We start from the raw sequence: 27,518 nt of genomic DNA, 5'->3' as shown, positions 1-27,518 counted from the left end.
TTACCTTGCATTTTATGCATTGTTATTATTATTAAATAACAGCACCTTGAAGGTATTTTGTGTTTCCCACAGTTTTCTTGTAACACAAGTACTGTAGCTCTAACCTAAGTTTTGTTTATTTGTTAGTGATGTTCAAATTTAGTTCCCTTCAGGAAAATCCCATGGAAATTGGGATCGTTTTTCCCTCTCCCCGTCAGGAATTTTTGAAAATATTTGAAAAATTCTTTATTTTTATGCATCAGGTTCCCTTTCCTACTATGGAGTCCCAGTTTTGACGCTTTCATTCTTGTCGTTTGAAGTACTCGGACAAAATGAGCATTGAAGTGGCGAAATGAACATTGAGGACTTAAATCGTAAATGTAACTTCAGCAGCATGACAATTTTAGACTGAAGGTACTTCGGTTTCACCAAATGTCTTATATTTGCTACTCAAGCTAGATGAAGACACTTAATCCAACCTGACCTTCTTTTGGCTGGTTTCTCGTGCTTCAATATCACAAATTAAGATAGAAAAAGTTCAACTTATTGTTCATTAAGAAAAAATTGTTTGTTCAACTTATTATGCAGATTAAGAAAGAAAAAAAAGAAAAAAAATCATATTACCTCTCCTCTGGGGGAGGAAATCATCTAATATGAAAAACAATATAATCCCTCCTCTTGCAACGTACATATGCGTGTAATTCACGGGGTCTTTTCTGCAGCACCATAAGTTTGATAAGGCTTGCTTGACTTGAAACTGAATGTATCAGCGATCTTTGTTCTTTGACTTTATTGGTGGTTCCACCCAGAAGAACCACTAGCCCTTTAGTTCCGCCATAGCTCTGATCTCTGATTGTCTTTCTGCTCAGATGAATGGTTGTGTCTGAAGCTGTGTCCTGCTGGAACACAAATCGATGGAAGTTGTCTTATTACGTATGAAGCCTTATTCCCGTATTACTTATTATATATTACGTGAAGTGAGTGAAAGATTACTGTCTCTTGGAGAAAGCTTTTGAAGTCTTGATGGTACTGGTACGTTCCTTTTCTTCGCAATTTGTCTACCGCTGATAGCTCGCGTGCTCTAGACTAATATTGTCTCCTGACTTTTCAGTAAAAAAATATTTTGAACCAGTACGAAGATCATTTGTTACAAACGTGCTCAAATTAATGCTTTCATCTATATAAACATGAATCTATGTAAAATCTATATAAAATATCTAAATAAATATCTTTCATCTATATAAATATGAAGTACCTGAAAATGGAAACAATTAAATATTATTATGAGATAAATTGCAAGAACCAAAACCTCTTTTACTATAAATTTGTTTTGGGACCTGTTCGTTATGTTGCTCTACACATGTGATGGTCAAGGGTAGGCTAATAATAGGAAAAAGAAAATTGATCAAGTGGATAGCATCACCTATCTGGGGTAATATTCGTAAAGATGGTGGATGCAGTGAAGATGTAAATAGAAAGGCGCAGGGTGTTTTTCACAGTTGAAGAACTTCGGAAGAATAGGAGAGTAGGTCTTGTGTGGAATTGTCTAAGGGTAATCCCACTTCCTAGGTCCTTAAATTGCAACAAAGTTCCACAAATCGATCCCACTTTCTAAGGTTATAACGAACGGAAGGTTAAGATGGCTAGCCCATCTAGTTTTGCGGATGAAAAATAGCAGACTATCCATCTTGGTCCAAATGGAAAGTCCCCTTCACCCCAAAGAATGGGTGAAGGAAGAATCATTCAGTAGATTTGGGAGGAGGAAAAGCGTGCATATTTGTGTATGCCACAAGCAGTTTTGTCTTCTGAGTTGTTGGTAGTAGCAGTAAAGCTTTTCTAATGTTTTGACTCTTTTTAATTACAGAGATGGTCCCAACAAAATCCTCTTATTGAAAGATTTTTTTTTGTCAAGTGAAGCTATGATTCTAGAAATCTCAGTTTGTGATAAAAAGCCATCTACAGTTTAGTAGCACTCTCTATGTTCAATTTATGGTGCCAAGGGGTGGCCTAACACTTGTGCGTTTGCGTTTGGGTTTGCATTTGGGGATTCTGTACATTCCGAACAGATCTAACAAGATATAATTGGAAAATTATAATATACAATATAGAAGGGGCAAGTTTAATTGGGACAGCGTAAGTCTAAAAGATAATGTTTCGTAACTTCAGTGTTAAAATGAGGAAAGCGTTATATTAAGGGCGTTAAAAGGGGGGCGTTGGATCGGACACATCGCAGTCTTCTGTGTCAGTAACTTGAACACTCGCATGTTTTTAGCCGTTGTTATGGCATTTAGTATTTACCAAGTGACATATAGCGATCGCAGTTTCTGTCTGTCTGTCGTTCTGTCTGTCTGTCGGTCCGGGTTTTGCTAGTTTGGGCACTTCTAGATAAGCTAGGACGATGAAAGTTGGCAGGCGTATCAGGGACCGGATCAGACTAAATTAGAAATAGCCGTTTCCCCGATTTGACCATCTGGGGGGGGGGGAGTGGAAGGACGGTTAACTCGAAAAAATTGAAAAAAATGGGGTATTTTTAACTTTCGAACGGGTTATGAAATTTGATACTTAGAAGGATACCGTGTCTCAGAGCTCTTATTTTAAATCTCGAATGGATCCGGTCACATGGGGGGGAATTGGAGGGGGAAACCGGAAATCTTGGAAAACGCTTGGAGTGAAGGGATCGGAATGAAACTTGATAGGAAGAATAAGCACAAGTCCTTGATACCGGATTGACATAACCGGACCGGATAGGTTCTCTTTGGGAGAGTTGGGGGGATTTCCAGTGCTTTAGCGACATCGGTGCTTTGGACGTGCTAGGACGATGAAAATTGGTAGGCGTGTCAGGGACCGGCACAAATTGACTTGACAACAGTCTTTTCCCCCGATTTGACCATCTGGGGGGCTGCAGGCTTTTGGCTCTTCCGACCTCGTCACAGGTGCCATATGAGCTCTTGGCTCTTGCTTTTTTCTAGACCATAGCCTAGTTTAGAATTCACCACGATTCTAATATGGGTTGCCATTAATTACTTCAAAAGAATTAAAGTAGGCCAAATGAAGGGCAAATCATGTTAATTATTAACGCTTAAATCAGAAGAACCTGGTTATTTGCTCTATCAAATACTTGTTGATAACGAACCGTAAGTAAGGAGTGACCTAGCCCAATGGTGAACAAAACTATAAAAAGTGGAATCCAAATATGTAAAATTCATTAATTTTTGTGTTACTCATCAAAAGCTCAGACTGAGAAAATTTGCCTGATTTTTGAAAAGGGGGAGGGACATCCTTGAAAAGTCGTGCGATCATAATGAAAATCATATCAGATTTAGCATATCAGACAGCCCTACTGTAGAGGTTTCAAACTTCTATCTACAAAGATGTGGAATTTTGTATTTTTTTTTTTGGCAGAAGAAAGATCACAGATGCATGTTTTTTTTTTCTCTCCAAGGGCGATCGTATCGAGCTAGTGGTCCAAGAAGATCAGATGAGAGCTCGTATGAATAGAATCAAAAGTTATAGTGCTTCCTTAAGTGACTAAAGATATTGAAGGATAATTAGCCCCCCTCCCAAGCCCAATTCCCCAAAGACATCCGATAAAATTTAAAGATAGTAATTTGATTCAGCATAGTAAGAAGGACCAGTAACTATGCTTTTGATGATGATCAGGCCCTCTATAGTCACTGACAAAAGGGCTGTAAGTTATGTAATTTACCCATATTCCTCACTGTTCTTTTTTCTACGGGGATAAGGAACATTCCCGGGGGGAGTATTCCAGGAGAAATACCACATGGGGGAGGGAAAGGGATTCCCTGGCATGATTGGAAAAAAACAGTCTAAAATTATATAAAAACATGTTTTTTCTACTGAAAGTAAGGGGCAAAATAAAATTATAAACGAACAAAAACTATTTTTTATTGGAAGGGGGAGCTGCCCCTTCCTCAACTCTTGCTCTTCACATCAAAGTTTGACTTTTTTTGGATTCTTTAGGAAAGACTACCTCAAGTGCAAGAACCTTTGATTTTGTATATGAGAAGTATTTTTAAACAACTTTTAATACTTAGCGTAAAAAGTGAGGGTTGAGGAAGAGGGAGCCTCCCTTTTATACAGAACAATTTGTATTCGTTTTAAGTTTAATGTTGCTTCTCACTTTCTGTTGAAAAAACTTTTATTTTTTTCCATTCAGGAACCTCACTAGGTAGGTTAAACAATCAAACTACAGTATAAAGATCTTATGGTGAGTCCAATGCAAGACCAGGCTTAACTAAAAGCTTAACTGAAGGCGTAGGAACTCTCCAATCTGGTGTCAGTTAACTGATGGTGAAAACTAATCAACATAAAAGTGGGAATTGACCTTCACAATTTTACTATTGGTAAAATTGAACTTGCAGTCTCTTCATACTATGGAGGCAATTACTACTACTAACAACTCACTGTTACACCAAGCCGCCTGAGGCCAACACAGTTACGCATATGGCCTTAGACGGTTGGCCGAAAAGGACAATCTTTGATCATCTGTCATCCTTCATCCGCAGAACGTACCAGAGCCATCTCAATTTTTCTTTCGTTATAGCCATAGAAAGCAGGGTACCACACTTTACTTGAGATACGGTCGCCCAAATAGTGGGGTACCCAAAAAAATCCGTAGGCAATTTTTCTGGAAAACATATCAAGTCTCCCTCTTTTTTTCGGAGCACCTATGCCTCAGAATCATACTTGAATAGTGACATCACTGTAGTATTCTATTCTTGGTTCGCAGACTTATCTTCCTATTCTTCCAAACTTTTTTTTTTACAGTGAAAAAGCATCCTGGGCCTTGGCTTTTCTACTTTTAACGTCTTCACTGCACCCACTGTCTTTACCAATCAGACTACCTATATAAGTGAAGCTGTCCACTTGATCGATCTTCCCGTTATCCAGCATCACGTTTTCGTCTTCAAAGTACAGGAGGGCTCTACTTCCCCATTTGATTCCTTATCCCATTGCTTTTGCTGTGCTCCTTAAGACAAAGTCTATTAAAATGATCCTTATAAACGGGGGTAGAACGTAACCCTGCTTAACTCCTGATTTAATCTGGAACCAACTGCTAACCTCATTTCTTACATTAACTGCAGCAATGCAACTCTTGCATATACCACTAACGAGTCTAGCGGCTCCCCGACGGAAACTTTCTCCGATGGAAAAGACCCTACACCAGGACTTGAACCCTTGACCCCAGGATTTCAAGTCTTGAGTGAATTGGCTATTCAATCTGGTCTGATTATAACTTCGTTAGTCCAAACTAGAATTGCTCAAAGTCTGCTTATTTTTTCATATACTTTCTTTGAGTTTTGGAAGTTTATCCGACAAAACGGATACACCAGCATGGATTCTATTTGCTCTAGGTTGGAATATCTGCTGCCAAAGCATGCTTCTGGCTTTTTTTTTTATTCATATAAATGTGTCATTTAAGTCGGTGTATTAAATACGGATGTTGAAATGTTCCATCACAAAGTGACAATACCAAGTGAAACATTTTTAGTTCTAAAATTGTTGATTCACTCTCTGCTTGATTCGCTTGTTTAACTTGTTGAAGGTCTCAATCAATCAATTTGTTAATGTAAAAAAAAAAAAAAAAACAATGACAAAATGTAAAGTAATTACAAAGCCCAAGAAGCTTAGCTTGTAATGGGCCAACAAAACAAAAATAAAACAATTATAAATCACATACAATAAAAATACAAGTACACACACAAAAAAAATCACATACAATAAAAATACAAGTACATACAGAAAAAAAAGTTTCTCGATTCGTTGATTCACTCAGTGGAGACGTTTGGAAGGGAAGGTCAGATTGTTTTTCCAGGAGACAGGGTTTGAAGATTTAAAATGAGTGCCCTTTGATTATTATATATCTTAGATTGCTGGCCTTTTCCCAAGTCAATATTCACTCCTTCAACCCCGCCTCTCGCGTTCTGCTTCAACAAAAGTCCCCCTTCTTGCCCCAATAAAAGTTTCCATTGAAATATGCAGAAAAATGTTCATCCCTCACATAGTTGACATATTCAATCAGTTAATTCCTCCCTTACTCCCTTTTTACCATATAATTTTAATGTTCATTTTGCAAATTTCTAGCTTTCTATTTTTTGGTCGCATAACGAAATTGTTTTTGCTTTATTTATTTTATTCCCTTTTTGGTTTTAAGAATTTTCATTGTTTTGACATTCTGCTGATTCGGCATTGACCTTTCAGTTATGAGTTTTAATTGTTTTTCACAATTTATGTATTTGACATTAACCCTTTTATAATTTTTTGTTGTTGTATGTTTTTGGTTCTATTTCGTTATTTGACGGTTAAGTGCGAATCTGGCCCATATAGGCTTGTGGTAACCGTTTTTTATTAATAAAATATCATCTTATTATCCTATCTTACCTAAATGCATACAAAGAAAAATAGTGAAGGTAGTTTTGGGTGATTTTTTTATGGATTATTTACAGATTTATTTCCCCCCCCTCTTTGCTGTTGATTTATAACTCGTATTGATTGAAAACATCATAAAATATTATATTAAATATTAAATAGTACTATATTATTAAAAATTCCCCGTTGTAGCGTCCCCGTTGTAGTTGTTTCCCTGTGTCCCGGTCGTCATTTGTGTCCCGGTGTCCCAGTCTGTAATTCCTCTTCGAGTGTCGCGGTCGTCATTTATATTCCCTGTGTCCCAGTGTCCCGGTCGTCATTTTTGTCCCGGTCGTCATTCGTGTCCCGGTGTCCCGGTCTGTAATTTCTCTTTGAGTGTCCTGGTCGTCATTTATATTCCCTGTGTCCTGGTCGTCATTTGTGTCCCGGTGCTTTGTTGATGGTGATTGCTAATCGAACATTCCTTGTGTCCCGGTCGCTTTCTCTTTGAGTGTCCCGGTCGTCATTTATATTCCCTATGTCCCGGTCGTCATTTGTGTCCCGATGTCCCGGTCTGTAATTTCGTCAGTCGACAAACATGACGTCAGTCGACACACAAACATGACGTCAGTCGACACACAAACATGACGTCACTCGACGGACAACTTATTTATATATATATATATATATACTAGCTGTTGGGGTGGCGCTTCGCGCCACCCCAACACCTAGTTGGTGGGGGCGCTTCGCGCCCCCCCAAGCCCCCCCGCGCACGTAAGTCGTTACGCGCCATAATAGTTACGCGCCATTGTAGTTGTGTCCCTATGTCCCACCTGTGAATATAGATATATATATATATATATATATATATATATATATATATATATATATATATATATATATATATATATATATATATATATGGTTTTAACTACGTAAAACTTGCGAATATACAACATTCTTTGCTGTCCCATTGTCTTTGCATATAAATAGATTGTCAGGTTTACCGACTCTTGAACATGCAACATATAATGGTCCATGGGAAAACAATCTGTATTCAGATCTATACCTCATGATTCTAATGATTGCCCTTGAGCTTTGTTGATGGTGATTGCTAATCGACCATTCCCTGTCCCGGTGTCCCGGTCGTCATTTACATCCCCCTGTTTCCCCCGGTGTCCCCGTTGTAGTTGTGTCCCTGTGTCCCGGTCGTCATTTATATTCCCTGTGTCCCGGTCGTCATTTGTATCCCGGTGTACCGGTCTGTATATACATTCGTTTTTTAGTTTTGTTTTTCTCCTTTATTTTTTTCCTTTTTTTTCTTTTTTAGTTTATTTAGATTTTTAGATTTTTTAGTTTTTTTATTAGTTTTTAGTTTTTTTTTCTTTTTAGTTTTTTTGTAGTTTTTACCTTCTTTTTAGTTTTGTTAATTTTTTTTTTTACTTATGTCCTGGTCGTCATTTATACTCCCTGTGTCCCGGTGCTTTGTTGATTGCTAATCGAACATTCCTTTTGTCCTGGTCGCTTTCTCTTTGAGTGTCGTCATTTATTTTTTTCTTTTTTAGTTCTTTTAGTTTTTACCTTTTTTAGTTTTTTTTAGTTTTTTAGATGAAAATTTTTTTTAGTTTTTTCCTTTTTTTCTTTTTAGTTTTTTATTGGTTTTTACCTTTATGTTAGCTTATTTTTCAGTTTTTTCCTTTTTTTTTATTTTTTTTTTATTTTTTATTTTTTTTAGTTTTTTACCTTTTTTTAGTTTTTTTTAGTTTTTTTAGTTTTTTTAGTTTTTTAGCTTTTTTACTTTTTTTATTAGTTTTTAGTTTTTTTGTAGTTTTTGCCTTTTTTTAGTTTTTTCAGTTTTTTTTTTAGTTTTTTTAGTTTTTTAGCTTTTTTATTTTTTTTATTAGTTTTTAGTTTTTTTTGTAGTTTTTGCCTTTTTTTTAGTTTTTTTAGTTTTTTAGCTTTTTTATTAGTTTTTAGTTTTTTTTGTAGTTTTTGCCTTTTTTTTAGTTTTTTTAGTTTTTTAGCTTTTTTATTTTTTTTATTAGTTTTTAGTTTTTTTTGTAGTTTTTGCCTTTTTTTAGTTTTTTCAGTTTTGACGTCACCTGATCCAGTTTTTTCAGGTGACGTCACCTGATCCACGATCCACAGATCCACAGACAACTTATTTTTATATATATAGATAGTTTTTTTTTTTACTTATGTCCTGGTCGTCATTTATACTCCCTGTGTCCCGGTGCTTTGTTGATTGCTAATTGAACATTCCTTTTGTCCTGGTCGCTTTCTCTTTGAGTTTCGTCATTTCTTTTTTTCTTTTTTAGTTCTTTTAGTTTTTACCTTTTTTAGTTTTTTTTAGTTTTTTAGATGAAGTTTTTTTTTTAGTTTTTTCCTTTTTTTCTTTTTAGTTTTTTATTGGTTTTTACCTTTATTTTAGCTTATTTTTCAGTTTTTTCCTTTTTTTTAGTTTTTTTTTATTTTTTATTTTTTTTAGTTTTTTACCTTTTTTTAGTTTTTTTTTGTTTTTTTTAGTTTTTTAGCTTTTTTACTTTTTTTATTAGTTTTTAGTTTTTTTTGTAGTTTTTGCCTTTTTTTAGTTTTTTCAGTTTTTTTTTTAGTTTTTTATTGGTTTTTACCTTTATTTTAGCTTATTTTTCAGTTTTTTCCTTTTTTTTTAGTTTTTTTTAGTTTTTAGTTTTTGTAGTTTTTTACCTTTTTTAGTTTTTTTAGTTTTTTTAGTTTTTTAGCTTTTTTATTTTTTTTATTAGTTTTTAGTTTTTTTTGTAGTTTTTGCCTTTTTTTTAGTTTTTTTAGTTTTTTAGCTTTTTTATTAGTTTTTAGTTTTTTTTGTAGTTTTTGCCTTTTTTTAGTTTTTTTAGTTTTTTAGCTTTTTTATTTTTTTTATTAGTTTTTAGTTTTTTCAGTTTTGACGTCACCTGATCCAGTTTTTTCAGGTGACGTCACCTGATCCATCCACAGATCCACAGACAACTTATTTTTATATATATAGATCATTTATTTTTTTCTTTTTTAGTTCTTTTAGTTTTTACCTTTTTTAGTTTTTTTTAGTTTTTTAGATGAAAATTTTTTTTAGTTTTTTCCTTTTTTTCTTTTTAGTTTTTTATTGGTTTTTACCTTTATGTTAGCTTATTTTTCAGTTTTTTCCTTTTTTTTTTAGTTTTTTTTTATTTTTTATTTTTTTTAGTTTTTTACCTTTTTTTAGTTTTTTTTAGTTTTTTTAGTTTTTTTAGTTTTTTAGCTTTTTTACTTTTTTTATTAGTTTTTAGTTTTTTTGTAGTTTTTGCCTTTTTTTAGTTTTTTTCAGTTTTTTTTTTAGTTTTTTATTGGTTTTCCGGTCGCTTTCTCTTTGAGTGTCCCGGTCGTCATTTATATTCCCTATGTCCCGGTCGTCATTTGTGTCCCGATGTCCCGGTCTGTAATTTCGTCAGTCGACAAACATGACGTCAGTCGACACACAAACATGACGTCACTCGACAGACAACTTATTTATATATATATATATATACTAGCTGTTGGGGTGGCGCTTCGCGCCACCCCAACACCTAGTTGGTGGGGGCGCTTCGCGCCCCCCCAAGCCCCCCCGCGCGCGTAAGTCGTTACGCGCCATAATAGTTACGCGCCATTGTAGTTGTGTCCCTATGTCCCACCTGTGAATATAGATATATATATATATATATATATATATATATATATATATATATGGTTTTAACTACGTAAAACTTGCGAATATACAACATTCTTTGCTGTCCCATTGTCTTTGCATATAAATAGATTGTCAGGTTTACCGACTCTTGAACATGCAACATATAATGGTCCATGGGAAAACAATCTGTATTCAGATCTATACCTCATGATTCTAATGATTGCCCTTGAGCTTTGTTGATGGTGATTGCTAATCGACCATTCCCTGTCCCGGTGTCCCGGTCGTCATTTACATCCCCCTGTTTCCCCCGGTGTCCCCGTTGTAGTTGTGTCCCTGTGTCCCGGTCGTCATTTATATTCCCTGTGTCCCGGTCGTCATTTGTATCCCGGTGTACCGGTCTGTATATACATTCGTTTTTTAGTTTTGTTTTTCTCCTTTATTTTTTTCCTTTTTTTTTCTTTTTTAGTTTATTTAGATTTTTAGATTTTTTAGTTTTTTTATTAGTTTTTAGTTTTTTTTTCTTTTTAGTTTTTTTGTAGTTTTTACCTTCTTTTTAGTTTTGTTAATTTTTTTTTTTACTTATGTCCTGGTCGTCATTTATACTCCCTGTGTCCCGGTGCTTTGTTGATTGCTAATCGAACATTCCTTTTGTCCTGGTCGCTTTCTCTTTGAGTGTCGTCATTTATTTTTTTCTTTTTTAGTTCTTTTAGTTTTTACCTTTTTTAGTTTTTTTAAGTTTTTTAGATGAAAATTTTTTTTAGTTTTTTCCTTTTTTTCTTTTTAGTTTTTTATTGGTTTTTACCTTTATGTTAGCTTATTTTTCAGTTTTTTCCTTTTTTTTTATTTTTTTTTTATTTTTTATTTTTTTTAGTTTTTTACCTTTTTTTAGTTTTTTTTAGTTTTTTTAGTTTTTTTAGTTTTTTAGCTTTTTTACTTTTTTTATTAGTTTTTAGTTTTTTTGTAGTTTTTGCCTTTTTTTAGTTTTTTCAGTTTTTTTTTAGTTTTTTATTGGTTTTTACCTTTATTTTAGCTTATTTTTCAGTTTTTTCCTTTTTTTAGTTTTTTTTTAGTTTTTAGTTTTTTTAGTTTTTTACCTTTTTTTAGTTTTTTAAGTTTTTTTAGTTTTATAGCTTTTTTATTTTTTTTGTTTTTAGTTTTTTTTGTAGTTTTTGCCTTTTTTTTAGTTTTTTTAGTTTTTTAGCTTTTTTATTAGTTTTTAGTTTTTTTTGTAGTTTTTGCCTTTTTTTTAGTTTTTTTAGTTTTTTAGCTTTTTTATTTTTTTTATTAGTTTTTAGTTTTTTTTGTAGTTTTTGCCTTTTTTTAGTTTTTTCAGTTTTGACGTCACCTGATCCAGTTTTTTCAGGTGACGTCACCTGATCCACGATCCACAGATCCACAGACAACTTATTTTTATATATATAGATAGTTTTTTTTTTTTACTTATGTCCTGGTCGTCATTTATACTCCCTGTGTCCCGGTGCTTTGTTGATTGCTAATTGAACATTCCTTTTGTCCTGGTCGCTTTCTCTTTGAGTTTCGTCATTTCTTTTTTTCTTTTTTAGTTCTTTTAGTTTTTACCTTTTTTAGTTTTTTTTAGTTTTTTAGATGAAATTTTTTTTTAGTTTTTTCCTTTTTTTCTTTTTAGTTTTTTATTGGTTTTTACCTTTATTTTAGCTTATTTTTCAGTTTTTTCCTTTTTTTTAGTTTTTTTTTATTTTTTTTTAGTTTTTTAGCTTTTTTACTTTTTTTATTAGTTTTTAGTTTTTTTTGTAGTTTTTGCCTTTTTTTAGTTTTTTCAGTTTTTTTTTAGTTTTTTATTGGTTTTTACCTTTATTTTAGCTTATTTTTCAGTTTTTTCCTTTTTTTTTTAGTTTTTTTTAGTTTTTAGTTTTTTTAGTTTTTTACCTTTTTTAGTTTTTTTAGTTTTTTTAGTTTTTTAGCTTTTTTATTTTTTTTATTAGTTTTTAGTTTTTTTTGTAGTTTTTGCCTTTTTTTTAGTTTTTTTAGTTTTTTAGCTTTTTTATTAGTTTTTAGTTTTTTTTGTAGTTTTTGCCTTTTTTTAGTTTTTTTAGTTTTTTAGCTTTTTTATTTTTTTTATTAGTTTTTAGTTTTTTCAGTTTTGACGTCACCTGATCCAGTTTTTTCAGGTGACGTCACCTGATCCATCCACAGATCCACAGACAACTTATTTTTATATATATAGATCATTTATTTTTTTCTTTTTTAGTTCTTTTAGTTTTTACCTTTTTTAGTTTTTTTTAGTTTTTTAGATGAAAATTTTTTTTAGTTTTTTCCTTTTTTTCTTTTTAGTTTTTTATTGGTTTTTACCTTTATGTTAGCTTATTTTTCAGTTTTTTCCTTTTTTTTTTAGTTTTTTTTTATTTTTTATTTTTTTTAGTTTTTTACCTTTTTTTAGTTTTTTTTAGTTTTTTTAGTTTTTTAGCTTTTTTACTTTTTTTATTAGTTTTTAGTTTTTTTGTAGTTTTTGCCTTTTTTTAGTTTTTTTCAGTTTTTTTTTTAGTTTTTTATTGGTTTTTACCTTTATTTTAGCTTATTTTTCAGTTTTTTCCTTTTTTTAGTTTTTTTTTAGTTTTTAGTTTTTTTAGTTTTTTACCTTTTTTTTAGTTTTTTTAGTTTTTTTAGTTTTTTAGCTTTTTTATTTTTTTTATTAGTTTTTAGTTTTTTTTGTAGTTTTTGCCTTTTTTTTAGTTTTTTTAGTATTTTAGCTTTTTTATTAGTTTTTAGTTTTTTTTTGTAGTTTTTGCCTTTTTTTTTAGTTTTTTTAGTTTTTTAGCTTTTTTATTTTTTTTATTAGTTTTTAGTTTTTTTTGTAGTTTTTGCCTTTTTTTAGTTTTTTCAGTTTTGACGTCACCTGATCCAGTTTTTTCAGGTGACGTCACCTGATCCACGATCCACAGATCCACAGACAACTTATTTTTATATATATAGATAGTTTTTTTTTTTACTTATGTCCTGGTCGTCATTTATACTCCCTGTGTCCCGGTGCTTTGTTGATTGCTAATTGAACATTCCTTTTGTCCTGGTCGCTTTCTCTTTGAGTTTCGTCATTTCTTTTTTTCTTTTTTAGTTCTTTTAGTTTTTACCTTTTTTAGTTTTTTTTAGTTTTTTAGATGAAATTTTTTTTTAGTTTTTTCCTTTTTTTCTTTTTAGTTTTTTATTGGTTTTTACCTTTATTTTAGCTTATTTTTCAGTTTTTTCCTTTTTTTTAGTTTTTTTTTTTTTTTTATTTTTTTTTAGTTTTTTACCTTTTTTTAGTTTTTTTTTGGTTTTTTTAGTTTTTTAGCTTTTTTACTTTTTTTATTAGTTTTTAGTTTTTTTTGTAGTTTTTGCCTTTTTTTAGTTTTTTCAGTTTTTTTTAGTTTTTTATTGGTTTTTACCTTTATTTTAGCTTATTTTTCAGTTTTTTCCTTTTTTTTTAGTTTTTAGTTTTTTTAGTTTTTTACCTTTTTTAGTTTTTTTAGTTTTTTAGCTTTTTTATTTTTTTTATTTTTTTTATTAGTTTTTAGTTTTTTTTGTAGTTTTTGCCTTTTTTTTAGTTTTTTTAGTTTTTTAGCTTTTTTATTAGTTTTTAGTTTTTTTTGTAGTTTTTGCCTTTTTTTAGTTTTTTTAGTTTTTTAGCTTTTTTATTTTTTTTATTAGTTTTTAGTTTTTTCAGTTTTGACGTCACCTGATCCAGTTTTTTCAGGTGACGTCACCTGATCCATCCACAGATCCACAGACAACTTATTTTTATATATATAGATATAAAATATTATGTTATGATAAAATATTAACTAAAATTTTTTTGGTTATTTCTAGCCTCAGAATTTTTGAAGTTCCATTTCAGAGGTTCCAATCCATTTTCATGTGCGAATTTACCGGTTCTACTTAGATTACTTGGGAAAAAAAGAAAAAGAAAATAGTAAATAGTAAACACTATCGTAATACTATTTATAGTTTGACCGCAAACGTTTTTGAAGTCCGTATGTTTATGATTAAGCATATATTTCCATTTCAATGAATAATTGCGTAATGTAAGACCAAACTGGTGTTTTTTTTTGGTACCTTGGTTAAAAACTTGGGTGTTGTTTCTTTCTTTGAAGCATTGAATTCATTAAATTCATCACCAGCTTTTAATATGATTTCCAACTTCTGCTTTAACAGGCCAATTAGCTTTGTGCTCCTTTCCTTTGTCTTGATTTGGGAGCCCAACTAAGTTTTTCTCTGACACTCAATTCTAATAAAATATACTTAAGTAAGATAAAAATATAATACTTTAGAAACAAATTTAAGCTATATATTTGCACATTAGGGGATGGAGGTAAAGTATAGTGGGTCTGCATGCCTAATGTGGTGTGTAGAATTATTCTGCATATCATATAGTAAAAATTGTTTTCTAACTTCAAAGTGTCCAAATAATTTACCCCCCCCCCTAATGTGCAAATATATAGCCTAAATTACATATTTGCATTTATTCTGTCACTTCTATTTGTCCTGCCTCACGCTAAACTGAAAGAAACTAACGAAAAAAAACTGATTCTATAGTGCATCAATGAAAGAACATCTTAACTGGTAGGGCATTTATCATACAAATACCCAGTTTTCTATCTAAATAAAATTTATTAATCACTTCATCATTTGAATCATAAAGAATATATATAGTCGACTCTTAATAATTTGAAATCCAAGGGGTAAGAGAAAAGAGTCAAATTGCCAAGAGTTCAAAATAGCTTGAGTTCGAATAACTAGGAGGAAAGGAATAGACTATTTAAATAAACAAGAGCTCTATTGAAATTCTATAATTTCTTTCACAATGTTTGTACTATTCTTAATTCATACTTATGTAAGGTAAATCTACAATACATATGCAAATGCTTCTTTTGAAAAAAAAACAGCTATTTTCTTTTAAGTTTGGGACCTCTATTTAGGATTGTCCTGTGAATTTGTTATATTGATGAGAGCAAAAAACTGGCTTGTTCCTTGAACATGAAACTGCCCTTGGGTTGGTTTTATCCTTTGTATTGGCGAACGGGGTTGCCATCAGTAGGATGAAAGTGCTATTTTAGTACTATTACAGTAAAATTTTTTTTTACTGAAGCACTGAAAATCACTGTGTAGAACACAAATTTGGATAATTGTAGCGCCTCAGAAACTGATCGTTCTGGCAACCCTGCTGACGAATCCACTTCAGTAAACATCTCCCCAAGACAGGGAAATTCATCATGGCCTGAGTTTTTCTATTTGCTCTTTTGAAGTATTTTTAGTGACGCAATATTCTTTTTCACAAATCATCAACAACTTGATAGAAGACTGCTGATCGGCTTCGTGGCATCTCTTTTTTATGCCGTTCACTTCCCACGGGTTGAAAGACGTACGTTTTTTCACCTATGAACACGTTTTTTGTTTTGATCTCTTCTAATATTTAAAGATTCCGAAAACACAAACCCATCAAAATATACTTTAATATTTGAAAGGGGACACTGAATCCATATTTTGATCATGTAAGCATACGACAGGCTCATGCATGAAAACAATTTTCAACTTCAAATCATAGAGAGTTGGGTACCCTTAACTTTAGATTATAGAAATGTCAGCAACCAAGATACCCTTGCCTTAAATTCAAATTACCAATGGGACCAAATCATTGATTGGGTTGCCTCTGGTGTCACGATGGATTGATCTCTGCTCGCCATTACAACCCCGGGGCTCTAACCCAGCTGGCGGAGGATAGACGCAAGGACCTTTGTATTCAAGAATCGGCGTTAATCCGTAGACTAGAGATTATCTGCTTCCCAATTTTTGAGTGTTTTTCAAAGGATTAGAGAAACACCAACTTATTGAAAGACTCTAAGTTAGTGAGTGTCAAATTATCGAGAGTTGACTGCTAATTCTTCTTGTCTAACCTTAGTGAAAGATTTCTTTCTACTTTTCAAAGTAAGAAAAAGCATCAAATGTTGATTTTCTGTGCGACTAAAGGTCAAATAATTATCTGGTCCAGCTAGATATTTATTCATCAAAGCATAAAATAATAAGCTAAAAGCTTGTTGTCAAAGGAATAAGAGGTGCTAAGGTCTTGAATTATTTAGTATTGCCAAAGGGAATTTAAACGCAAATTTAACTGCTACTGCTAACAACTCACTTCAGCACCAAGCCGCCTGAGGCGAACACAACTACGCATGCCCCTCCTTCATCCAAACCTATCCAAAGCCTCCCTCTTTATACCCTCTCAGGAGGTTCCCGCAATCTTCCTTTACGACATCCTCCCAACCGGGAACGACCTACTTTTCATTTTGCCCCAGATGGTTGACTGATAAGTACAATCTTTTGGCAATTTGTCATCCTTCATCCGCAGAATGGGCCCTGGTTGTCTTAACCTTTATTTCATTATACCCCTAGAAAGCGGGATAGAGTCTCACTTTTCGCACAGCCTACTGATTGAGATACAGTCAGTCAGTTGGCTACCTAAAACAATCCGTAGGAAATTTCTCTGAAAAACATCTTCATGCCTCTCCTTAAGCCCAGCTTTATTAGGAAACTATTAAAGCTGCAAAAAAATGGTGCTTATTCAAAGTTTAGGGCGTGTTCAAACACCACAATTAGTGTATAACCCCTTCCGCCTTGTCTTAAACTTCGTTGTTATGCTGTTTCAACTCTCAAGGGAATTTTTCATCTCGATTGATCTCTTACCGTGAAAAATTGTTGACAAAGTTACAAGGGTTAATATGACCTTTCAAAGTTAAGTTCCTCTCCAAAATCACAGTGGGACTGGTTGCCCCTACAGCCCTGTCTTTAACTTCTTCCTTATTCGGTCTCAACTCTCAAAGAAATTGTTTCATCTCGATTAACCTTTTGTTGGGCCACGTTATTGACAAAGTTACACACATGATATGATATTTTAAATTTAAGAATCTCTTCAGAAATCGCATGGGGCTATTGCCCCTCCCGCCCTGTCTTGAACTTTGTCTTTATGCTGTTTCGACTTTCAAAGAAACCATCTCATCTTGGTTAATTGCTTACCGTGTCAAGTTATTGATCTGTGACCTTGCATAATGCTATGAATGATTTTAACAGTCGAACAACTTCGTTCATTTTCTCTTTCACTTAAAATATTTTTGTTTCTTTTGATTTAAAGTTCATGATCTCTCATTAGTGGGTTAACTACTTAAGTAAATTTGTACCGTGAGATTTTTAAGGCTTGGCATATATTGTTTACAATTGGCATAGATTTCTCAGTCCTTAATATTCAAATAGTGTGTGTGCTTTTGAGGTAAATATACAAATTAGCAACTCATTAAACAAATTTACGCTGGTATTTCTCCTAGCAGGATGTATTTTTGGTGTGCATACTCCGTTCATTGACGTTTACATCGCTTGATAGCTTATAACGTAATTTGGACGATCTTAGACGTTAATATTTAAGCAAATCCATATTTTCCTCCCCACTTCACATGTATGTAGGGGTGGCTTTCGGTCCTGTGTCCTCCCTTTGGAATTCTAGACATCTTACTTTTGTTTCTTTTGTTTTTTATGTAGGCCCAATTGACCTACTCATGTTCTGACTTTTTAGAAGCTGCGCCCCACCAAAACAAATTCCTGTGTAGGCCTACTTTCAACTCAACTTTTTTCTGTAAAGGTACAATTTCTAATTTTACTAACCGTGGTTTAGCAGGGTAATCTATTCTAACGAAGGTAAAACAGACATTACAACAAAAATTATAAGCTAGTGCAACTAAATAATTTTCTTGTCTTCCCTATATGAATAATGTTATTAAAAATACGAAACTACACCAAGGAGGAAGATTTCTCCCGGAAACCACCCAAGACCACCCCTCCCCTTAAAATATATATATATATATATATATATATATATATATATATATATATATATATATATATATATATATATATATATATATATATATATATATATATATATATATATATATATATATATATATATATATATATATATATATATATATAAATAATCTTTTATAAAAATGCTTTTAAAATGTGCAAGCATTACATATTTGGGCCTAAAAAAACGCAATTCGTCTGTATTTAAGATGGAAGTCATTTAGATTTACATATTGCATGTTGATGTTGTTCGATCTTTCCCCCCTCTCTCTCTTTTCTTTTCTTTTTTCTCTCCATGTCTCGCTTTGTCTTTTCTTTCTCCTTTCTTAAGTTTGATCTCCAAATTGAGCCTCAAATCTTTTTTTTTGAAGAGGTGGACTAGTTGCTGTGAAGCCCTGTATAATATTTTGTCTACGTCGTTTGTTCTGTGGCAAAAAATGTTGCAACTTCACTTGTTTCTATATTTCAGGAAAAGATTGAAAATTTGGTAATAGAATATAATGGTCAAATCGACGGACTACAGTCTGAGTTGGATGAGATCCGTCGAATGCGTGACGAGCTAGTCAGCTATGTTAGGGAGCTTGAACAAGAAAACGATGATCTCGAAAGACAAAACAGGTAATTTGGAAAATAGATTTATAGCTAGAAATTATAAATGTGTAAAAAAAATAAATGACATCATAAAAATTGAATGGCATTGGTTCCATCGTAAGTCAACGCCATTGAACTCCACCCAGTTCAAGTCCATGTGTATCTCAACCCCCTGAAACTCAACCGACATTTAACGCAACCCTCATTCAAATTTATCCCATGCAACTCAAATGGCATTGGTTCCATTCAATGCAATCCATGTGCAAGTCAACGGACGTTTAAATCAACCCCATTGAAATCAATCCCACGCAACTCAATCGTGCTCAACTAAACCCCGTTCAACTTATCTCCGAACCAACTCAATCCTCATTGATCTCAACATCCACTTGACTTAAATTCCATGCGGCTACACTTTGCTTAATTCAACCCACGTTCATATCAAACCTTGTTCATACCATTACTTCAATTTTTAGGTATTCAACTCCGCTCTCTGGGTGTAACCACTAATCTCCTTCAGGCTTTGATTGTTTGCACCTCTGGTAATTACTTACATTCTTGTTAGTTGTTATTCCTATCATACAAGTTCCCATCACATATCATTCCTAGTACGTATAACTGTAAAAAAAAAGATTTTTTGTTCAAAAACGAATAGAAAGTGACGTTACAACCTAAAACGGGTTAAAATTGACCTGAACGAGAGGTTTATTTTTTCACCCTCGAGCCCGTACTCATAACGTCCAATTGATTGTTGATGCTTTACTGAAAACAATCTATCTTCTATATTTTTATTGTTAAATTACCTTTTTTGATACTTGTTAAATATCCCGACCAGACTCGAAAAGTTTGAACTATTTAGTCTGTTTAAAACTGGTTTCTCTGTTGGCATTCGGAAATAATTAGCTTAGGCTCAGTAAGATAAACTACTACATAGGTATATTTTAATTAAGTATTTAATATGTAGAGCTGGTATTTTGGTTAGGTTCGATATTTAATATAGTGCTTACTGGGGGCTCTGCTTTCCGTAATTCTCCGTTGCAGTTTCCATTGTTTTACTACTAAAGTATTATATTTTTCATCATACTTGAGTATATTTCAATATGATTAACCTTGGTCACTTCTGGAGTCTGGTCAGGATATTTAAAAAATACACTATTTTTTTAATTGATGAAACATTCGTAGTTACCAATTTGGCATCTTTTACTCGTTGTTCCCTATAGTGCAAGCAACAACTTTAGTGTTACTCTTGGGGGATTGGAGGATAGGATAGCCCCCTTCTCTTTAAGAGAAATTTTTGCTCGTTTCGTACTTCGATCTGTATTTGCATTTAAAAAAAACTTGTTTTTATATTCAAAATCCGTTGGTTTATTTCATTCTTTATGTAAATGTAGTATTTCTATTTTGTAAAAGAGAAGGGTTACCCTCTTTTATGAGCACCAACTCCTTACTTTCAATGCTAAATTACTATTTTTGCTTTATTTGAAGCAGATAATAATCTCAATAAGTTATCTTTTTGTAGTATTTTGATGTTAGGAAATGCAATGGTGAATGGTTCGCAATGAACAGACATAAATTATTTCCAAGACCACACTGGCTAATCATGACAAAACAAAAAATCGTTGTGTGTATTTTAAGGTTTTTTTTTTTTTTATCTTCATTTTTTATTATTCTGCAATGAGGACAGTTGAGCGAAAGTCTCAGCCAAAACATTTGCATATTTTTTTTTCTGTCTTTCACTGGCTGTTATTGTCCTCGTTTTCTCGCTTCTTTACGATTTTTGTTTTCAGAATTTGATATTTATGCTACTTTTAGAAAGTTCAATTCACTTAGCTCTAGTAATTTCTTTAAAATAACAAAGAAAGTTTTCCCAAAGAGCAATGATATCCACTTTATTTATTTAGGAAGCAGAATACTTAGCACCGCAACATTTATTGAACTAAAAGATGCTGAAGACAGATTCTTAAGAGAAGAATAGTGTGGTTTTAGAAGGGGGGAGGGGGTGACCCATTCTTCCTGCTTCGATTAATAATTTCACAATTTTCTATAGTTCTAGTCTTCAAAGCGTATCAGTTCTCATTTGGCATAATACTCTGCAGGTTGCAATTTTTTGGATATTTTTTTTTGAAACTGCAAACATCTTGCCACCCGTCATGTAAACAGGCAAAAGTATTAAGATATTCTCGGGCGAGGGGAGGGGGGCTTGTCCTGAATAAACAACTCAACTGCATATTAAAACAACCACAGTTTTTTCGTCACAATTTCTACATGGAACAATGACACCCAGTGTTGGACAGACATATAAAATGGATTTTCTAACTTACTGTTTGGACTGATGATCAGTAGGATATTTAGTTTATTTCGTTAAAAATTGGGAAAAAACTGGGGAAATTAGCTCGCAGTGAGATTTGAAACTGGAGATTGAATTGAGACCGGAAAAATAGAGGAATAACTTGCAGTGAGATTTGACACTGGATCTTCGTAAAGTTGAAGAACCTGTAGGTCAGCGCATAATTCACTATTGTACAAATAGCTTGGGTAAGAGCTTGTGGTAATCTGTTTAAAGTTCCAACATACTTGATACGATTAGGGTAATGGAAGGAAATTTCAAAGATTCGTCTTTCGATACTGCATAGGTGGAACTATAATTTTGAGAGGGAGGGGGCTGAAATTAACAAAGTAAAGTAAGGAATAGGATTTATTTAGGATTGCCGGCAAACTCAGCAGAGAAAACAGGGGCGACAGTCCTAGAAACGAATGCACCGCCACTTAGTATATTTTCAACAATGGTGAGGTTAAGTATATTGCCTTTTAACAATGTCGATTCTCTAAGAATTTTTACTCAACGAATTTAAACCCTTATCGGAAGATGTTGTTCTCAGTGTTGCCACAACGGTCAGTTCCTAAGGTGCTGAAATTGCCCAAATTTGCGATCTCACAATGATTTTCGGTGCTACAGTAAAAAGAAAGCGGGCTTTTTTCTGTTTTTTTTTCTTCTTCAAAATCTTCATTATTTCTTCTAAGACAAAAGAAAAACTGTAGCACAAAAATGTTTCAATTTGTTCATTCAGTATAGCACGTGCTACAGTGCTACACATGATGAAATAGTCCTAAAATAGTACTTTTGCTACAGTTGACAACCCTGGTTGTTCTGCTTCACCAAATGATCAAATACGGCACTAAAAAATGGTGCTGTCAGTGTCAATATGCAAAAAAAAAAAAAACGTGAATGTCTATAATAGCTTTCATATGAGTTTCGGTTTATTAGTGCTAAAATAGCACGTTTGTGCTACAGTTGACAACCCTGGTTGTTCTACTTCACCAAATGGCTAAATACGGCACTAAAAAATTGGTGCTATCAGTGCCAATATGCAAAAAGTACGTGAATGTCTATAATAGCTTTCATATGAGTTTCGGTTTATTTTTCTACCACTTCCAAGTGATCTACTAGAGCGAAGAAAAAAAAAATAATGAAAAAAGATGCACCAATACTACCTATTCGTAACTGAAATTTCCTTGGTTTTCGAGACTGGGACTGAACCTCCTTTCGAAGGTTTCTCAACGATGATAGTCCCAATCATATATTTCTTTACTTCAATTTATTATGATGTTTTGGGGGTTTCAGATTCTTTAAAATCCCCCCCCCCCTCCCGGAAAAAAATCGTAATGACAAATTACCGTTGGTTAGTTTAATTTTTGGGTATTGTGCGCCAAGATTTGACCTTTACTAGGTTGTGGCCAACTCTGTAACCAAATATTCTATTACCGGTACCTTTTTGTCTCCAAATTCTTTATTTCAACTTATTGTCATTCAACTACAGGCAGTATAAAAGATCTTTTTTTTGTTGGTATTAAAACTAAAACTTTCATATCGTCTTTGTTATTTTCTGTACAACTCTTATGGAGTGATGTGGCTCAAGAATTTAAATGCAACAGGTGTGTGTTTGTTCAATGCTTGAATAAGATTCATATCGTATCAATAAGTGGAGTGGTCGCGATGAAAAGTTAAATCATGGCATCCAGAGAACCCTGTTACAAGTATCTGAATCCCCTATCTACGAGAAATTTTCAGTTTTTTAGAAGAATAATGTGGACGTTTTTTTTTTTGTCAGGGGTGACCGTATTGAACAAGAGGTCCTAGAACCTCGGGAGAGTGCTTGTTTCAACGGAAATTAAACGTTTTAGTGTGTTTTTTAGCTGTAAAAATAGACACGACAAATTGCAGTTTTTTGCCATTTCGTGTTGCAGAACATCGTTTTGGGCCAAAAGAGACCAAACTGCGGGAGAGTCTCAATTCTAAGATAGCCAATTAAATTTCTATGTCTAAAAATTTCAAATGAGGGTTTATAGTTCTATGTCTTGAAAATTGAGGAAAATTGTATGTTGGCATTTATAGCACTACTTCATTTCCAATTGAATGTCCTCCCCTAAGTTTCTACGGCCACCCTTTCTACAGGAAATGGTCGTAAAAAGGAAAATAGACGCAACATTGAAAATAGACTCAACATTGTTCTTGACTAAGTGCCCCATGGTGGTAGCACTTGAGACATAGAAAACTAAATTGATCTAGTTGAAAATTTGAAAAAAAAACTATGACAACCGTGTCATCACGGTGCAGTAGTTTGAAATCATATCCCTTGCTTCCAAGAGCTGACTTAGTCCGGGGCATGCGTTTGTATGGATCCCTTCACAAAAAGTATTCTATCTATCTTACATTGTTTATGATGCTGCTGATGCTAACATCCTGGTTTTTACCTATTTTTCAATATAGTTACCCATGGGGAAAGGAAAAAAAGGGGAAGGGGAAACACATCAGGGCTACTAATGCAAAAATTATTCTTGTTGTTCAACGTTAGGGGCTGTAAACCTCTAGTTTAGGGTTTTTGATAATGTTGATGTCAATGGTGTACTTTTATTTCATTTTTAACTTCATTTTCGAGGGGTTTTAGGCTGTTTTTTGAAATTCCCATAAATTTTGTTTTCGCACTACACTTTTATCATTAAGATTAACTGAAATAATAATTACCATTCCATAACCAAATTAAAATAACGATTCATCCTCACCTGACTATTTTATTCAAGATGTATTTTTTAATTTTCGGTCACCATGGGCTAGTTCGTTCTTTTTCTGGGTTGCGGCGACGCAGCTATGATTGCCCTTGACTGTGAGTGCCGTTAAAACGCCCGATGTAACTCTGAGATGTTTTGAGCAATAGTCATCCAAATTGCCAATAATTTACTAAAATCCAACTAGACATGGATTTCTGTTTGGACATACTGTTTTCGTCATTTTTCATGCACGTATGCTGGAAGTCATTTCATAAGAAATGGTCCAGCAAGATCGACAAAATTTATGGAATAAATCATAGGAAAAATGTTATATTTAAGAACAGTTTATGTGTGCTTCTACTGCTACGAACCCGTTGTCTCGCTGGCCCTTTGGCCTAGTTTGCCTCCCATACTGTGGAACATTTCATCTTCTGATCATGCCTAAAGCTATTTGGCTTTGCTCAATATTTGACTATAGAATGTCTTATTTGCTGGTATTCTTTAGGAGCGTATGGTATATGGTATTCTTTATGGGTTTTTAGATTTTGGAAAATATGTTTTTTTTTATATATTTCCAGTGAAAAATTAAAAAGGCTCTCCGCTTAGATTTGGAAAAATACTTTTTTGTTTCTTCCTTAAAAAAAAATGGCCTCACACAATGTCATGAACTGGTGCTCCTGGTTGTCTCTTCACTAGTTTGCTAGTGAAGTAAATTGCTTTATTGCTTTTGATTGCAAAAAATTGCTATTAAAATGCTTAAGCCTGGATGGTGTTTGGTGTTAGTGGTTTTTTTACACCGTTGAGCACAGCCCATAAATCAGTCGAATTATTGTAAATTTTTGTGGGTTCTTAATGGGTAACATCTCCTTTTTATTTGTAGCCTATTAATTATGATTCATGCCTTGATTATTTCAATGCAAATTATATTAAATTTTCAATTAGGATTAATAATCATAAATAATCATATTATTTATGATTCATGCCATGATTGTTAAAATACAAATGACATTAAATTTTTGACTCCGTGTTTTTCTTTGCTTCCATTACATCAAAACTAAGAAAAAGAACGAAGAAAAAAACGGAGTCTCATCGGTAGGAGTTTTAGGCCTTAATTTGAACCGTATGGAAAAATCTATACAACCATTGTCCGAACCATCCTACTCTATGGATGCGAAACTTGGTCCTTGAAGCTTCAACACGAGAGGGCACTAGCTGCCTTCGAACGTGGATGCTTACGCCAAATAATCAGAATTTGCCGGCAAGATCGTATACCGAACTCCGATATTCACCAACTCTGCAAGATTAGAAGAGATGTCGCCACCACCGTTAAAAACACCGCTTATAATGGCCTGGTCACGTCTTGCGGAGACCACCAGAATACCTGCCCCGTCGAATCCTTCTAGTTGAACCCTACGACTCAAGGAAGAGGCATCAAGCAGGGCAAAAGAAGAACTGGTGGACCCTGATCAAGTCTGACCTGGATCCCAATGGTGACTTTGAGAAATTTGGACATAGATGGTCGGCCCAAGGGCTCCCTTTTGTAGAGCAATTGGCAGCAGATCGTGAAACCTGGTCCAAAGAGCTCACAAGGATCATGGATGCTGGGCGAGGCAGAAATGCCTGACTCCCACCACAAGTGCAAGTAAGTAAGTATGGAAAATGGTATCCAATTACTATGAAAGCATATTATTGTACTTCCAAGGCCAATTTTTAGCTTGGGATGAATTACGAAACCGTTTATATTTGGTATCACGAGTAGCTCCATCCATTTACAGTGCCAGAAAGAAGGGATATGCGTGGGAATTGGTGGGCCCGGTCCCCTCTTTTTGGAATGCCAAGTTTTTTTCTAGTCTCTTGGCATTTCTTGCTCAAAGTATCAAAAAATTGCTTTTTTAGTTATTTTACAATGACCGTATTCTATAGCCTTAACACACTGGTTATTCTTCCATAAGCAAGACACGTTCCAAGCTACTATTATGATGGAAGAAACTCAAGCAGCAATATTAAATAAACGCCCACAATTTTTTTTTATTAAAAACTTGTGCAGGGAAGGCGTTTAGGTGAAATCCAACATTTTTTCAGAAAATTAATTTATTTGCTAGAGAATGAGCCTGGTTCCTCTTAAAACGCCTGATGTATGGCCTCTAAGCTTTCGTATGGTTGGATCTTTCATACGAACTATAAACTAATTATTAAGACCTTTGCTATGATAATGATGGAAGCTGTATTAATTACCATGCTTCGTGACCATTAATGTTTTTTTTTTTTCAACATACTAACCTAGGTTGAACGAAAATATGGAGATGGGGCACGCCCCACAACTTCGGATAAGGAAGAAAAACGGTAAAAAAAAACTACCATTGATATGGGAGTCGAACCCATGAGCCTTTGGTAACTAGCCGAAGCCTTTACCGTAGAACAATCATTCTATTAGTAATATTTGGCCCACACTTATTTGTAGCTTTCATATACAATGTGACTCACTCAGTCAGTTATGCTTGTTGAATGTGTAACGTTGGATCCCAGCTGTATATTCCTGTATATACTACTTTACCGTTAAAATGTTGTTTAATTAGTATTCCCCATTAATATACTAGATTACTGTTGTGGAAGAAAGGAACAAATATAGTAACTAACCGGTAAGAGGCAGACACGTCTGGGTGAAGTTTTAAGGAAAAGGGGCTGGGACAAATTCATCAAAACTGCAAAAAGGTGAATATTATAAACTATGTTGAAAATCATTGAATTTGTGGTATTTTTTACATTTTTGGTTATCCAGAACACACTCGAGTAGTGAAGTTAGGTTAATCGTAATGACATATACCAAAATATGATGAAAATATGATACTTTATTAACAAATTCTGGAAATTACAACAAAGAATTATGGAAAGCAGGCCTCCCAGAAGCATTATATTAAATACTTAACCTTACCACCTCTATATATTTAATATTTGATCAAAATTTAAAACTACTAAAATTAAAAATTTTAAGTACTATATATTAAGTGTTTAATTAATTTTTTAAAACTACGATACCTGTATAGTAGTTTATTTCACGGAAGAATAATCTTATTGTAACCGAATGCGAGAGAAAAAGACGGTTTACTCAGATTATTGAGGGCAAACTTCTTGAGTGTGTTCTGGATAACAGATAAGTACCAAGTTATTGAAATAGGGGGGCGGGGCACCTGGAACTGAAATATTTTCGACGGCTTCATCTCCAGTAAGAGGTTGGAACGTTCTTATTCTAAATTTCCGTCTTTTTTTAGGGCAGCCGTTGCCTCTGTTGAGGACTTTGAAACCCGGTTGAATCAGGCAATTGAAAGAAATGCATTCCTTGAATCTGAGTTGGATGAAAAAGAAACCCTATCTGTAATGGTACAGAGGCTAAAAGACGAATCCAAAGGTATGATAATAACCTGCATATTGCCCGTTTAAAATTAAAACGTATCATGGAGCCGAAAGAAAACTTTAAATCAGTTGCTGTTTGTAGTTCCTAGTAATATATTTCATCATGTTAAGGATCAACTATTTCACTAAGTCCAACTTTTCCGGAGGTAATCAGCCCTTGGCTGTAAGCCTAGGGTTTTTACCAGTACATAAGGAAACATGTTAAGAAAACAATTCTTACTTCGTAGTATGCAGAATTATCCTAGTTAACGCATTTTGCAGGGAGAGAACCTTTATCTTCACTTTTTTCGCTGTTTTACATTTTTGTAAACAAAATTCTGAAGAATAAACGTGGATTCAACTTCGTTTTTCGGTTTTCAAATAATCAATATGTGTAATCAAACACCATCACTGCCACTGCCATATAATAATTCTCACAAAAATATATTAAATAGACAAATACTGATAAATTACGTGAAGTTAGGTCTGGTTAGATTACATTTTTTAGATGGCGGCTGGGTGTTTGTTTATAAACGATTTTCAAGACTTATAAAATAGACACAAAAAACTTAAAAATGTGATCGAAAATCTGGAAACACGAGAAAAATAGTGAAGATAAAGGTTCTCCCCC

General features: G+C 33.4%; 1 protein-coding gene and 1 long non-coding RNA gene across 3 annotated transcripts in view; both read left to right on the top strand.

Annotated features, from left to right (window-relative positions):
- LOC136039292 (nuclear distribution protein nudE homolog 1-A-like) overlaps nt 1–27,518 on the top strand; it is a 107,730-nt gene that overhangs the window by 24,976 nt on the left and 55,236 nt on the right. For both annotated transcript variants that reach the window (XR_010620417.1, XM_065722901.1), the window contains exons 4-5: nt 18,333–18,481; nt 26,767–26,903. Coding sequence is in view for 1 of the 2 variants with exons in the window: in XM_065722901.1 (XP_065578973.1) it covers nt 18,333–18,481; nt 26,767–26,903 (286 nt within the window). In the remaining variant the exon portion in view is untranslated. The remainder of the gene's footprint in view (nt 1–18,332; nt 18,482–26,766; nt 26,904–27,518) is intronic.
- Nucleotides 63–5,599, top strand: LOC136039293 (uncharacterized). Its single transcript, XR_010620418.1, has 2 exons — nt 63–401; nt 517–5,599. It is a non-coding gene; the product is annotated as an uncharacterized LOC136039293 (long non-coding RNA).

Source organism: Artemia franciscana, chromosome 19, assembly GCF_032884065.1.
Source record: "Artemia franciscana chromosome 19, ASM3288406v1, whole genome shotgun sequence".
NCBI classification, from domain to species: domain Eukaryota; kingdom Metazoa; phylum Arthropoda; class Branchiopoda; order Anostraca; family Artemiidae; genus Artemia; species Artemia franciscana.
This window is presented reverse-complemented; position numbering and strand designations above follow the sequence as displayed.